Raw genomic sequence first — 15,931 nt, 5'->3', positions numbered from 1 at the left:
AATGATACAAATGCTCCAGTGCCTTAGTACAGCACTAAACCTATTCTGCCTGTTTGAAAGGACATGAAAAATAGTAGTAAATGAAGCCTGAGCTTTGACTGGGCCAGTGGACTCAGCTTCTGTGACCTTCCAAGCCCCACCCTCACCATAGATGGGTGTTTGGGGTCAGAATCAAGTCCTGATGGACACACCCAGAGTAGGATTCTGGGCAGATGTGTTTGTGACTAGTGTGGACAAACACTTGAAAATAAATCTACAATTTCTTGGATACTCGGAGAAAAGGCAAGTTGAAGAGCTGCTGTTTGGGAACAAGAAGGGTTAGATGGCCCTGACCTAGACTGAGTTTGAAATAGAACTAGCTAATAAATGTGTACAAAGTTTTGCAGTCATCATCAGCACCTCAGGTATTACGCACCTTTATTTACACCATTTCTTGCAAGATAGACCTATTCCTTTCTGAACATTTCTGCTTCAGGTGTAAACTACCTCATCCACTCACCCATGCCAAAAGACTTCAAATGTCTGCATTTTAGGCTAATTTCCTCTCCAACACAGATGCCATCTGTGTGCTCAGTTTCACCAGGTGCTAAGAAGTTTAATCTCTTGCCTTGCTGCCGAAACGTTCACCCTCCTTAATGATACACATGCATGTGCTGTCACTCCTTCCTTGCAATGTATTGCAGAGAGTGAAATCTAGAAAATACATCTGTGTCCCCTTATTTTCAGTGTCTACCATGGGCTGCTCCTAGCAGGTATAGTTGTCACATCTCACTTCACCCCACAGAAAGAGCTGAAGGGCCCAAATGCAAGAAACCAAAATGTGCAAGGTGGTCCAACAATTGTAGATTGTAATTTGTCAGGGCAGACATGGAAATCCTGAAATATTAATAAAATTAACCTTTTAAATTTGATGGAGCTGAACACAATACATCAGGAGAAGCAATCAAAAATTGCTTTAGTTTCCTGGATACGAAAAAACTAGTTTTGTTGGTGACCTGTGTATGAGGTACTCCCCAACTCTAGAATCAGAGATCAGTCACAGGAGGTGAAAGATTCATGTTAAAGCTATGAAACGAAGCAGAGAGACCTCAAGCCAGATGTGAAATTTTGCAGTATTAAAAAAATGGAAAAAAAAAAAAAAAGTGGGTGTAAATTTACTCGATCATGTAACTAAAAAGCAGGTGTTCCCAAGTGCCCCTCCTTCAAAGCCCTCCCGCCTGATACCTACGATAACTGATCACACAGGTGGAGAGACTCTCAGAGACCCAGCAAAGTGCTCAAAAGCACTTGCACAAATAATGTTCCTCCAGAGCGGACCAAGGACGAATGTAAGTAAATAACAATTCTTGGCACACAAGTAGAGCCTGAAGTTGCACAGATGGCTACATTTGAGCCCACAGGCACATGGAAATAATATCAAAGTTCCGCAGTTTGTTTTATGTGTTAGTAGATTAAAAAACATTATTCAAACTACATTTGGAGGAAGCACAGATGCAACATGAATCAGTTATAAAATTGCATTTTAGTAAGTTTATATTAATTTAGAAATGTTACTTTTGGTAGAGTTAGGAGAATAATTGAACCCTCAAGGCATTGTAGCCTAAGCAGACATAGAGGTTTGAAAATTTTTATCGAGCAAAGCCAGGTGGTACCACCAAGATGCACCACAGACTGCTGCTGTCAGTCCTCAAAATGAGGACACTGGAGCTCTGTGGTGAAAAGAGCTTTAGAAAAGTGAGCTGGAGGTGAGGCAGGAGAGGCAATACCTGTTTCCTTCTAGCAGAGAGTACTTTTAAGCTCCATTTACAGAATGCTAGTGAAGAGCAGCCTGTTTCAGTTACCAGTAACTATTAAATGCAAACAGCAGTTTGGGGAGGGGTTTGGTTGTGGGGTCTTTTGGTTTCTTTTTTAAATAATCCCTTGCTTCATTAGATAGTTGTTTTTCTACTTACCTGACTGCATCTGGTTTTTATGGTTTGTGAAGCCTTTGTTGCTCCTACTCTGTCTGATGGAGTATCATGTCCCTGGAGGCTGCCTCCGACCATGGCGGTGGTAGCAGAGGTGAGCTCTGTGTTGGAGGACAGGAAGTGGAAGAGCAGCTCTCAGCAGGTGCCATGGACGTGCAGGGTGCTGGGCTTTGGGACAGAGGAACAGAGGTTGTGTTCTCTCAGCCCTCCAGGTCAGCTGCACTAGAGCCTCATGACACCTGGGCAGTGCAGTTTGAACTCCTCAGGTGAGAGATGCCTGGCTCATATTGCTGCCAGCAGGCCTGTGTGCTGAGCTTCTCTGTGGCCCAGGAGCTCTTCTCCCTCTGGCTCCTGTGCTTGGGGCACAAGGCTGAGACCCTCAGCTCTGCCTGTCTGGTCTGTCCTGCTGACAGAATCCCTTTAGCTGCAGAATCCTACACAAGGCCCGTAGAAAAGAAATTAATTCCAGTGTAGTTGTTATCTCTTCAAATCTTTCCACCTTGCCTAAAATTCTCTAAATGTCTAAAGTTCTCTACCAAAAATGAAGTTTGGTTTTCCTTCCATCTCGCTGCCTGGAGAAACCTTTCACTGCTTCCGCCCCCAGTATGTACTTCCTTCCCATACAGGGCACACCTGCCTTTTCTTTTACTTTCAGAAGGACAATTCCAAATTAAAAAGTGTTTGCAATGATCTCTCTCCACAAACCAAGACCATATTCTTTCATCCTCACTATGACTTTTTATCCCCCACCACTCAACAAGGCCAAAATGTTTCCCATTCAGCTTCCCTTCCATTCCTGCCCCAGCCCTGTGTTTGGGCCCTGCAGAGACAGGTTTCAGCTGCAAGTGCATCAGGTTCAGCTTTGATTTCAATCACTATCTTCCTAAACACTCTTCTACCAGTCTTATTAATCCTTTACAGATCTCACAAAAGCAGTATCAGACAAAGCTGTGCACCTGCAGCTTCCTTACTCTTCATTCCATCTCTACACAGCCTCTGTCACTGGACATGTCTTAGTCTTGACCTCAGTGTGTAGCAAAGGAAGTCTGTCCTGGTTTAAATAAATAGTTGACAAATCAGTGCAGTAGAGGAGTCATGCTGGATGTTAATAAACATTTGATTTTTGTGGAAAACCCAGCTTTTCAGTAAAAATTCTTTGAATTTCCATCAGCTTTTACTTTTCCCTGCTTAAAAAAAAAAAGGAAGGAAATAAATACAGAAGGAAAAAAATACTAGAAAAATACCAGGGAATACAGAATGCCTGATAAGCTTTCCTGGACTGTATTGTTTTGCCTAAGTCAGCTGACAGTATTTAAACAGGTTTCCTATTTAAAAAACACAAGGGCCCTGAGATATATTTTCTGGATGCTTCCACTAAATCTGCAATCTCAGTGACATAAAAGTATTAGCAGAACTTTGTTCTTGTTAAAAATGCACTGTGAGAATCTGTTAGCTTTAGTCTTACCTGCTGTGGTCACCACTGATTTTTTTTGCAACTTGTAACATGAGCACTGACCACATCTGGACAGCAAATAAAAGGCTCTTTGTCTTAAAGACACAGCCTCTTCCTAATCCTGTGATAACCTCTTTCTCCCCACAGGATGGTCAGAGGTACATTAAATCAGTTGTAGCTAGAATGGGAAGCTAGAATGGACATTATGTTGGTTCTCCAAAGAAGCAACAGCTGTGCCCTTGCTGATACCTTGAACTAATTTCAGTGCCATTCCTGTAGTGTTCTTTTTCCTACTTGCATGTGGCAGGACCATCTTCTGGGATGCCAACAGAAAAAGCAACTCCAAAGACAGAGTGTCTTGGATGACATTGCTCTCCTCATATTCCATTGCAATAACAGCAAGCCAGTCGCAGGAGCACTGCCAGATGTCCCCACAGGGATATGGGCTGAGACTTGAGCTGGTTGCAGAGCAAGGAGCATCTGTGCTTGCTGCACACCTACCTTCAGTTTAGCTATGAAATCCTGACCATCTCAGGTGTTAGGAGGACCACAGCAGGTTTGTAGGAGTCAATGCAAAGTTCCCAGCTGGTTGGGAAGTTCTCTCTTGGGCACTGTTACCGGTTTAGCACAGTTGCCCCTGTGGTTTCTCCTCTCTGGGTCATTCTTCACTTGATCAGGAATGAGGCCTCTTAGCAGCTGCTAAATATTCTCAGAACAAGGCCCTGAGCCAATGTCCATTCAATATTACAAAAAAAAAAAAAAAATTGTCTCTGACAGCAAGCAAAGAGCATGAGTAGCCCCTTTCCTGTGAATTTGGGTTCTGTGCATGTGACTTTTCTTCATGCCTGTTTTGTAACTGGTGTTTGTATGACTTTCACAGGACCTATACAGTGATTTTTGTCTCCTGTCTTATATCAGACTTTGTATATAAGTTGCATTTCTTCATTCTATCAGGAAATATTTTTTAAACCTTTTAATGACTGTCAGAATAGCAGGACATCAATTAACTGGTGTTTACCCCATAGGGGATGATTCCTATTTGATGTTTATTACCGGCTGATGCTAATGAATATGTTTTGTTCGTGTCTCATCGTACAGTGGAACAACTGACATCTCGCTAGCTCAAAATGAGCTTTTTGGACACAACTGGGAGTGGAAGCCAAGATAACTCTTCATGAAATAGTTATCTGTGGAGATGCAGACAAATAGCTCCTAGCAGGGATGCATTACTATTAGGCAAGCAAAACAGGAGCTTTACAATTCATGAACATTTCCTTTGCAGTTTTTTTCTGTAGGAGGTACCCAAAGCAGCCTAACAAGCGTTGCAGAAGGAAAAAATAAAAAAGGTAATTCTAGAAGTTGAGGTTTTTATACACACTGAGAGAGAAAGGCATGGATTACTATGCTGTACATAACCCCTGAGAAAAGAGCTGGATGTATACTGGATGGATTGTGCATAAAAAGCTGAAGCTGTTTAACTGAAATTAATAATGCATATAGAAATATTGACTAGAAAACTGTGTCCAGAGGGTGAGCAAACTGCTGATCTACATGCACATGAGTGAAGTTGTATTTAGTTGGTCCATGTTATATTTGAAATGGAAGAGCAAAACATTTTACAAACAAATAAAACCCAACCAAGTCTAAACTTTCATTTTATACTCTCTACCACTCTGATGTCGTAATAAAAAGACTACAGCCTCTGCTCTCACATAATCCTTTCTCAAATTCAAAACCATTAGGTTTTATCTTTTTATACTTTCCTTTAGAGAATAGGTATCTTTTGCCACTAGAAGCCCTCAGTTTAGCTCAACATCCATTTCAGTATTGACTGATCCTGAGGACATCTATTCCAGGCTAGAAAAGCACTGTGATGAACCATGGTGAGTGTACTGTCATGCACCATCCCTGGGCTCAGAGGCAGGAGGATAGGAGGGGATGCAGGAGCAGGTGGGATCACAGACAAACTCCCAAGAAGGGCTTGGTGGTATTGGGAAAGAGGCCATGACTTGTGTAAGGGGGTGTAAACCTTTAGTGTCTGGAGTTCCACACGCAGCTTTCCATTAAGAGCATTAAGGTATTTAGTCGTGGCAATAGTGAAATACGTTTACTTTGACCCCTCACCAAGTCCTGTATTTAGCAGTACTGTAAGGTATCAGTATTAAAACATGCCCTAATAATAGAGATTCCAAATAATAGTGACAGAAGTACCAAAGGAGGATCTGGGTGTTATTTAATGCTCCACTTTTGTTTTCTGAACTAGTACATCCTGATTATTAGAGAGACAGTGTTCAAGAGCCACTGTATGAGCTCAGATGTAGGATTGTAGGGAGGGATTGCAGAACTGTTGTGTTCTGGGCAGGATATATTGCTTGGAGAAATGTGCTCCAGGAGTCTGTCAGCCGGAGATGATAGGGGGAAATGAAGATGAGAGTGCTTTCTGGGAAAGTAATTCTGGGAAGGAAAATAAACCTGTCAAAGAAAAAAAACATCATCTAGCAATTGCTGGTGGTGGGAAAGTAACCTAGAGACTGAGAAGCATGCAGGACAAAAATCAGATGGTGTCATGAAGCTGAAAGAGATAAGAGAAAGGTGGAGGGGGTGGGGGGGGAAACCGTGGGAGTTGGGAGAAAGGGAAAGAAGATAAAAACTTCTGAGATTTATGGATGTTATGCACCTGAAATTCATTGGTTTGCCATTTGTCTGCTACATCTGGAAAACAGTTTGCTTTTAGGGACTGTGTGTAGCAGGATAGGATTTTTCTCCACAACCCCTGTAAGCTACTGCTAAAATGAGAAGATTTCACAGGCTGTTTTTATTTTTGGTATGTTTATTCCACCCATATTTATTGCTGAAGATACCTTTTCAGTGACATTGGCATCTGAATTAAAGGTACTGGGAGGATGCCATGATTCTTTAACAATGGAAGGGCAACATTTGGACCCAGGAATGACTTCTGCAATGCACAGATCAGGAAAAATGGCATTAAGATGCAGAAACGCTGAAATTTCCTGTGCTAGGAGCAGGGCAGAAGAATACAAAATGACTGGATTGCAATATTGCATTTTAAAAGCTTAATTCCTACTTCTTGCAGGAATTTGGTATAAGGCTTGTGGCTTTGGGAGCTTGATCAAAAGAAATATTGTGTTGGTATAACAAGAAAATAGGTACAGAGAGGGCAATGGAGGGGACGAGTGACGCACACAGATGGGCCTTGGAGAAATGGCACATTTCAACCCTTCCCTGATTGTCTCCCAGCCACCACTCCATCAGGATCTTCTCCTGCCTTCCTCATTTCATCACCTCCAAATTGTGCTCCCTGGCAGTTATGGGAAGGGAATCAATCAGAAGCTCTGCTCCTTTCAGCCACAGCTCCTGGAGGCCGCGGGGGGCTGAGATCTAATTAAGGCATTGTTGAAAATAGCTTTTGGCTTTTGTCTGAAAGCACTATCCTCAGACTCAGTCAGTGAGAGCAGGTGAACTGTGCCTGTCCTGTTATGTCACTCTACAGGTACAGGAGAAGCTACCTTTACAAAAAGGAATTTGCTTTTGAAAGAGCACCCAGAGCTGTGGCATGGGCTGCCCTGCAATACAGCACATAGCCAGCAATAGTCACAGACGTTGTTTTATTAAAATATGGGGGGTTTTCTTACTCAAACAACAATTTTTAAAGTGTTATCTGTAATCAATCCAGGCTTTCAAATGGTATAAAATGCTTCACAAATTTGTTTTCTGCTGAAACTGTTCCACATAAATTCCAAAGCAGCTAAGTTTGTTCCTTCAGTTTCAACATACAGGACAGGTTTGTAGAGGGTCTCAACATGCATGCACAAGTGAAGTAAAATTTTCATTTTACTGCTATGAATTAAATCCCATAATTTAATTTGTTTGGTATTTACAAAAGGTCAGATTGATGTCAGTAATCTCAGCACTGTTCCAGGAGCAGTGCTACTTTATTAACTAGGCAGGCAAAACATTGTTTCTATGGATTGTGCATAAATAGTGTTTATAATTTTTTTTTTTAATTTCCTGTCTGTGGACAAGCTGGATGAAAAAGAAATAATAGCCAAGGTTGTGTGCTAAGTTGTTAGGCTAAACCATTTCAGGCAATAACTGAGTGTGGAACATGGATCTGGGTGCTGGAAATCACCGTATATTTCTAATTTAAAATCATTCTGTAAAGAGATCAGATTTTCCTGATTAAAAACCTTGAGAGGGCTTATGTTTAATATCCACATCTACATTCCACGCTGTACTCAAATTTAATCTCTGTCTAATAACAAGGGTTTATAATGATATTGATTCAGCTAGAAGATAGTAACATCTCCAACAGGATATTTTCACAAACCAAAACAAGTGATGTAACTTCTCTGAGTTCCACAGAGCAAAGGACAAGAGCTGAACACCCACACTCACCTGTGTGCTGCGCAGGAAGGAGACTGGATCCCTTGCTCAACAGAGCACCAATAATTACATCATTCAAAGCTGATTTACTCTGTGTTAATCTGTTTACAAGGACGTGTAGTTGGAGAAAATAGCTGCTCCGAAGTTTAGAAAAACTCTTTTCTGAGAAAGCCTTTCAACCTTGGCTCGTTGTATCTGCCCTTTCTGCCATTCTGCTCCCAACGCCTTTATTTCCGTGTTGGCAGTGCCGTGCCTGAAGTGGCTGTGAATGTATTTGTAAAATGTGACTGCCATGGGCACCAACCTGTGTCTTCAGTCCTGCATCTACTGTAAAATACCTCTTTGCTTTATCCCAAGCATTTATCCCTGTGCTTCCCACTGTGGAAATTTCTACACAAGCCCTTGTGGCTCATTTTAGTCCTTGCCACTTGCATATGTCAGTGCTTTCAGCTGCACAGAAGAAAGCCATTTCTTTGTCCTTGTTCTATGGTGTTTATTTAAGTGAAAAATACATTAAATTATGTTAAGTTATGCTATTGCCTGAGTGAAGAATGCATTCCACCCACAAAGCCAACGATACTTGTTTTAATTTTATTTAAAAAAAAAAATTATTTTACTTAAAAGCATTAATTTCACATGGACAAGCCCATTCTTGCCACCCCAGTATTCCTGTGAGAGTGACACCAAAATTATCTCAACATGTATTACCTCAGTTAAAATAATGTGAAAAAATGCTACAAATGTAACAGAAAGATTTTTGCTTATGAGGCATAGCTAGTGAAGACTGCATTACATATATTCATGTTTGAGGAAAATCTATTTGCATCTTGGAAATTTTAAGAGATACTCAGAACTGCATTTGAAAACTGAGCAAAGCTGTTGATGTAGAGGACACCAATCTTTGCAGTGGAATTTATGCAAATAGAGCAACTTCTAAGGCTTTTCATAAAGTCCTTTATCTTCAGAGCTCTCTTCCTCCCTTGTACTTTTGAAGGGAAAGTGATGTAACACTCAGACAGTGATAGCATCAATTTCCCATAAAATTCTCGCTGTGTTTACTGTCAACTGAAGTGTTTCATTAACTCTGAGCTAAATGGCGTTCAGCTGATGCCACAGTCACTCTCCAAGAGCAGACAATTCACCATGCATTGGCTCCCCTGGTGCAGCTCAGGGGGGTGCAGATGCAGACATGTGTGTGTAAGAACATTTGGAGAGGGAAGCCCTCGTTGTTTTCCCCTCCTCTTCATCACCAGCCTCTCCCCGAATTGCGGGGGGCTTTTGCTTGGCACAGCAGGTGAAGGTGGCCAGGAAGGCCATCCGGAAACGCTTGTTCATGAAGCAGTAAATGATGGGGTTCACGCAGGCAGAAGTGTAGGACAGCAAGTGGATGAAGGAGATGGGAGCCCCCGAGAGACGCCGGTCTGCGGAAGCCGTGTCGAAGGCTCGCCAGGCGTTGACACTGAAGATGGGAGTCCAGCAGATGAAAAACAAAACCACTATCACCATCAGCATACGGATGACAAGTTTCTTGGCCATTAAGTTGGCAGAAGAGCTGTTGCTTCTCACTCTCTCTATTTTGTTGTGGCTCATAGCAGAGAGCTGCTGCAATGGCATTTTCCTTTTTCTTTTGGTTTTGTTGAGGTAACATCCATCTCCATCCTCGTATTTGGCACTGCAGGTACTTATTCTTCTTTCTGTACGTATAAAGTGCTGTTTAAATGGTTGGCAAAATATCTCTGGACAATGAGCCAAATAAAAAATGAAGAATGCAGTTTAAATCTAAATAATATAATTCGTAACTGAGCAACTGTTGCAAAGAAAGCACTGGCCTGCTTCTGAGTCAGTCACGTTATCAGCTCCTCTGAATCCACGGTCTCCCAATATTCTCACATCTTACCTCTACACAAACTGATGCAAAAGGTGTAAGAATGTTGCTTAGTCCAGTATGGACAGAAGATAATTTTTGAGATTATAGGATTCTATTTTAATTTGACAATTTTAATTGTGACATTTTTTGACAAAAACGGTCCTCATCCATGGCCAGAAAAAAACCTTTGTATTTCTATAATAAACAAATTAGAAGTGTAATGTATTCTGCCCTGAATCTTTGCAAACAAGCCATAGGTGAGGTTTAGTTGCTAACAGCACAGTAGCTGTAATCAAGAAATGCAGCTGGCAAGTTCATGACATTGCTGACCATAATGATCACTTTTGCAAGCAGAAAGGTTTCCTTTTACTAGCCTCAAAATGACTGCTCATATCTTCAACTGTAACTTAAAAAAGCCCACCCCAAACCAATATGTATTGTTACCTCGTGAAGATTTTCTCTGGCTGGCATCAAATTTTATTCCTCTGTAGAGTTCCAAAGAAATTAGACCATACGCAACCATCATTATAATCCCAGGAATAAGAAAGAGTGTGAGTAGCAGGAAAGTGTACCTAAGGAATCAAAAGACACATTGAGAGTATAGGGAATGCCACAAAACCAGAAAAAGTCCTTTTTTTACAACTGAGAATTGGGGAACACAGAATTTAAAGATTTTTTGATTTTTTTTCACACCAATACAAAGTATCATTTTGGCACCTCAGAAATTTGAAGCTTCCTACTTCTTCTCCTGCTTCCCCCAGAAAGGTACAGCAGGAACAAGACTATAATGGCTGAAAACCATCTTTCATCCCACCTATGCAGCCCAGCTATGTGGGAGATGGGCACTCCCACAGTGGTTAAAGGGAGCAGAAGCTCTCTCTGCCCATGAGTGGAGCTCCCTGCTGTTACCAGAGGAGCATTGGATGCCCTGTAGCTTTGGACAGTGTGAAAACTGCCTTGCAGAAGCTAAATGAGCACCTGCTGATTCTCAAAGGAATCCTTGGTACATTAAAAATATTTTAATGTTTGGGCTCAATGATTTTGGAGGTCTTTTCCAATGTAAATTATTCCATTATTCTGCTTCAGAGAGATTTGACTTCCTGAGGGCAGTGGCACATGTGGGCAAAGCCAAAGCAGCTGCAACCTTCATCCCTGCAGCCATGGAGATCTCCTGAGGAGGGATCCTGGGATTGGCAATCTCTTTGGTAAAGGAAGCAACTTTTACTTGATTTCACATCTGCTACTCTCCTAGTCAGCTTCTCTGATGTGATGACAAGTTGGGGAAATAATGATGTTTAAATGCATCCGTGAGCTTGTGTCTCTCCTGATCCCCATGACTTTGGTGCAAACCCAGTAACACACCTGGGAATCTGTAGGGAGACCACAGAGAAGGGAATTTTGTCCTGTACCCTTCCTCCTCATACCACCAAATACCTGAGACTACTACTGAAAGCATTAATGCAAAGTCACTCTCTTTGTGGACTTACCATACCAAAATGGTGCAGACTTTAATCTTTTTCCTAGTTCCATCTGACCTTCAGTATCAAAAAATATCTTACACTTTCTCGGTGCCAGTCAGTGTTTAGTCAGTGTGCAAGGACATCATGTCTAAGTACTATTGCTGTTTGATAGTGCTGCTGTTTACCCTGCCTGGATGTGTAGGACGGGGAGCAAACCTCTCCCCACTTCTCTCTGCCACTATTCTCCATAAGCAACCAAAAGGATTCTCGAGACATTTGCAGCCTCATATTCTACTTCTCTGCTACAGAGGACCTTCAAACAAATTAACAGGCAAGGCAGCACACAGAGGGGTGTTTGTCTGTTTCTCAAAGATTAATCAAGGACTCCTCTGAGAATATTGAAGTTTATGTGTAAATGAGTGAAAAGCAGTATTCCTACCACAAGTGACAGATGCTTTCTTTACAGTGACAGTTGAGGCTTAGCAGACCATGGTGTGAGAATCATTGCCATGTCTTTCTTATGACAAGGGAAAATTCATGTAAATATCAAAATGTAAGCAATTTAAAAATGTTGGGGTTTTTTTGCATCTTAAATAAGGATGATAGAGTGTAAATATTTGCTGAAGGTTAATACTTGATTTTTCATAGGCTTATTGCAACCATGAAATCCCGTTTTCCAGCAGATAATTACACATTTACTAACAGCCAGTTATGTCTTACCAAGACTGTTGAATGACATCGCTTGGCCAAAGGAGCCGACACATATTTGCTGTGGTGTTGTTGTACTTGGTGAAAGGTACCAGTTTGCTGTAGATTGGGTATGGTGACATGATAGTAAAAGAGACACACCAGGTCGCAGCAATCACTCTCAGGGCGTGAGATTTTGTCTGCCAGACCCTGGACTGCAGCGGTTTGCAAATGGCACTGTACCTCTCCAAAGATATGGCGACCAGGTTGAATGTAGAGACACTTACAGAGACACCTATATAAATATAAAATAAAGAAGTAGTTTATTCTCTTGTTTTAAAGGTTGTGTTCAAATGGTCTTGCTAGCTTGCTGTATGCATACAAAGATTTAAAAATATAGCAATCTATTTATAACAAAGGTATTTATAAACACTGATTAGGGGCAGTGGGTCTGTGTCTCCAGACCACTCCAGACTGATATGCCTTTTCTGCCCTTCTCTTACTACAAAAGTCCAAGAAAAAATACACACTGTCAAACCATAAATTCTGGCAACAGGGAAAGAAGACAATTTTACTCCTAATTATTCTCTTTGCTACTGTGGTTTATTCACTCCACTAATTGCACTGAAATTCAAACAAAGCATTTGAAATCAGTTAATTACTCTCTTAACACAGATGTTCACAGTCCCTTTTCTATTGTTTTAATTTTTTTGAGTGTCCTGCTTGACTTGTGATCTGATTTTCTCATTCAAGAGAGTTAAATATATTACAACTTTTTAATTAGATGCTAATGGAGTTACAAACAAGGAGAAATGAAGTCATGAAGCAGAATCTTTGTCCTTTGAGTACCCTTAATTTCTTCTGTTCAGATTTTATAAAATACAGTGCAGTTGTCTGTGTTTCTGTCATTGAGGTGCCCAAGTTCACCACTGTAAAATTATAAATATTTCTTCTTAACTCTGCCGTAAACTTATCTTTCAGTGAATGATCTTTTGTCTTTGTGAATGTGGGTCAGACTATAAAATGCCAATATTGTTACAGTTTGCTTTACAGAAATCATTTGTAATTGAAATTAAATCTACATCTTAAAATGAAAAAATGAGCATAGTTGATGCAATGGTTGTCAGTGTCTGTTTGTCAGAGTCCTCTGTTACCTGAACCTTTACTGGGAAATCTTCACATTCTGGCTCTTAAAATAAAACAGCTTCATAATGAGAAATTTTATGTTGGTCTATTTCAGTGGATTTTTTTATAAAGTACACTGTGTGCAAAAAGAGGAAGATGACAATGCTTCAGTAATGTTTAATGGTATGTTTGCCAGCAATTCATTATAATTGTTTAAACATGGCCTTTAGTTTTATTGGTTTTATCTACAAAAAGATGTTGATTTCCCATTCGCACACTTTAGGTGTATACTTTCACATTACATCAAAGTTCTCAAGGGCATGGGTTGAAAGGGGACCAGAGGTTTCTGTAATCAACTAAGGGTCTCCCAAAGTGGCAAAAGTTTTACATAATGTTCTCCTTTCTTCTTTTTTTTTATTCTTCGGTTTGGTTCTGTTTTGTTTGTTTTCTTTTTTTGCTTAAGAAACAAGCAAATGCAGAGGAAACTTTAAAGTGAGACAAAAATCACTTACACACACATACACAACCCAGACATTTTGAAACTCCTAGGTCCTGGCTCCACAGCCAAAAGTATGGCAAGGCATACAAAAGTGATGCTTCTTGAAGTTAGCCTCTAAAATCTATATCTGTGTCTTATGGTCTTCTGGTAAGCTCTGGTCGCACCTGGTCTGACTGCAAAGAGTACTTGCTCCAACTTCCAGCTCTGCAAATTACAGACCTTTTGCCTATTTCAGAACTTTGGCCTATTTCTCTTTTTTTTTTTTATGTACCACTGCTGCCAAAAATCTGTGGGTAAAATCTGCCCTTAGTGAGGGTGTACAAGCCCATCATTTCTGGTGGGTGATCAGAACACTGATAAGAATCATGTCAGCGATGGGTGGGAAAGTGCATGTGCTGGATTCCCCATTAAAGTTTGATCATGCAACATCTTCACATACAGCAAAACACTTCTGTATGCCATTAAAGTTAATTGCGTGCCTCTGTGTTTTTCTGGATCAGACCAAGGACACCAGAACCATGAAGATTTGCACTACAAAGTTGTTTCTTCATAATATTGGTAACTTCAATGGTGGATGGAAGCAATCAGCCTTTGATAGATCTTTAAATACCTTCTCACCTGTCTCATTAGTCAGTCTTCAAAATAGGTATAAACTTCCCAGACTTACCCATGAAATAAGTGGCAGTTTTGCAAACAGCACTTCCAAAAATAAAATCTTTTAGCAGGTTGGGAATGAGGGTGAAAGGCATGCAGAAAAGGCAGAGCATCAGGTCGCTGACTGCTAGTGACAGCAGAAATGTGTTGGTGACTGTTCTCATCCGCTTGTTTCTTATCAGCACCGTAATCACCAGAATGTTCCCCAAAATGCTGAGCAGAAATATCAAGCAATACAGCAGAATCCGTATTATCTGATGCAAATCTGAAAATTGTCACAAGAAAAGATCAGTTACACAGTATTCAACTCAGATTAATATTATGTATTTCAACCTTAAATCAAAAGGCAAAAGACTTCTGTATTCAATTTTATGAAGGTTTATGTCTTTATGCCAATGCAAAATCAGTGAAAGTGCTGAAATTCTTAAATGTGTTCTGATCTACCTAAATTGCATAGAATTGAACTACAATACAAGCAATACAATGTACATTTGGAGAGTCAAATACAACTTCTTAAAGCATGTGCTTCTCATGCTACTTACTGTGCACCACTTACTCACCATGGGAGATCGTATTTTATACAAAAGTGAGAAAAGATCAAGCCATCGAAAGACATTTTAATATATGGATTTTTTTTGCAGCTTCTGAGTGCTGTAATTTCATATTAAATCACTTTCATACATGGTATCAGATCTGATCACTCCATTGTTATTGAATTGAGTAAAAATCCTGTTTCTCCAAGTCCTTAGCAGAGATATTTGCATTTTTTGCTCCAAAGTGCTACTGTTTTAGCTTTCTATTATATCCAAATTTTGTCCTAGTTCAATTTTGAACTTGGAAAACCATCACATGCTAAATTTTTTGCTGCCTGTGTCTCATACTAACTTAAAAGCAAGCAGTTGATTTTGCACTCTCTCAGAGAAAGCGCCTTGCATAGCTCTTTCTATAGTATCTCTACATCCAGATAGAATGAAAACTGCCTGGAAAAAATCAATTTCCAAACACACTTACCTTTAGAAGGATAGGGTGCATCATCCACACAGAAAAAAGTGTCATTCTCCAAGATGATATCGCAGAGGAAATCAGTAATGTTGGTACCATTCCCAAGGAAGCTACTAACATCAACTATTTCCATTCTTCAGTATCCACAGGTTAGCTCTGATGAAGAAGAAGGTGGGTTTGTAACTATCTGTCCATGCTTTCAGTAAACAAATATGTTTCTGAATTAAGTCTTCAGAGGAAATACAAGAGAGGCAGCTGTGCAAGGAAGCTGTTCTGACTCTCCAGCAGGAGCACCCAGCGCACAGAGTCCTGCTCTGGCTGAACAGGATTTATTCCAGGGGCACACCCGGCAGTTCAGAGGAGCAAAGCGTGTGTGCACTCACACACACTCACACATATGCACACACACACTGACACACACAGAGCCCCTCCGGTACTTTTTAGATCCACCCTCTTCTGTTACTGCACTACTGTTGGGATTATAAACAGGCTAGAAAAAGATTACAGCATTAACCCTTTGCAAGATTGCTTCTACTCATGTCTCTGCAATATTTCTCAGAGTCAGCCTGTTATGTCACAGCCTATAAATGAGACCCAGTGAGTGAGGAGAGGGATAAATCTATCTCTCAACTAACATTTAAAATCGTAGGAGTCACTTAATAAAAGGGCAGAGAGGAAAGAAACATAATGAAGATTTTGCATTCCTTACATGGAAATTATTCTTGTCTTCATATTTTTCAGAGTAAACTGAAGATAGGGAAGACTCAGAAAAATAGCAAAAGCAGCTACATTTATCTCATTTGGCAAAGTGCT

General features: G+C 40.5%; 1 protein-coding gene across 1 annotated transcript; it reads right to left on the bottom strand.

Annotated features, from left to right (window-relative positions):
* Nucleotides 1-8,991: 8,991 nt before the first annotated feature.
* CCKAR (cholecystokinin A receptor) lies at nucleotides 8,992-15,251 on the bottom strand. Its single transcript, XM_058838172.1, has 5 exons — nucleotides 15,128-15,251; nucleotides 14,130-14,381; nucleotides 11,872-12,133; nucleotides 10,136-10,263; nucleotides 8,992-9,518 (listed from the first exon to the last, which is right to left on the bottom strand). Exons 1-5 carry the CDS (start codon nucleotides 15,249-15,251, stop codon nucleotides 8,992-8,994), a joined length of 1,293 nt encoding a protein of 430 aa, XP_058694155.1.
* Between the last annotated feature and the right edge of the window lie 680 nt (nucleotides 15,252-15,931).

This window comes from Poecile atricapillus, chromosome 4 (assembly GCF_030490865.1).
Source record: "Poecile atricapillus isolate bPoeAtr1 chromosome 4, bPoeAtr1.hap1, whole genome shotgun sequence".
In the NCBI taxonomy this organism is placed as follows: domain Eukaryota; kingdom Metazoa; phylum Chordata; class Aves; order Passeriformes; family Paridae; genus Poecile; species Poecile atricapillus.
The sequence above is the reverse complement of the archived record's forward strand: the minus strand, read 5'-3'. Positions and strand labels throughout refer to the sequence as shown.

Bases quoted from the DNA above. Each gene is read 5' to 3' on its own strand.
- CCKAR (XM_058838172.1), bottom strand. From the start codon at position 15,251: ATGGAAATAGTTGATGTTAGTAGCTTCCTTGGGAATGGTACCAACATT. The intron at 14,382-15,127 runs GTAAGTGTGTTT...GACAATTTTCAG, and splicing joins TGCACCCTATCCTTCTAAAG to ATTTGCATCAGATAATACGG. The intron at 12,134-14,129 runs GTAAGTCTGGGA...ATATTTATATAG, and splicing joins AACTGCCACTTATTTCATGG to GTGTCTCTGTAAGTGTCTCT.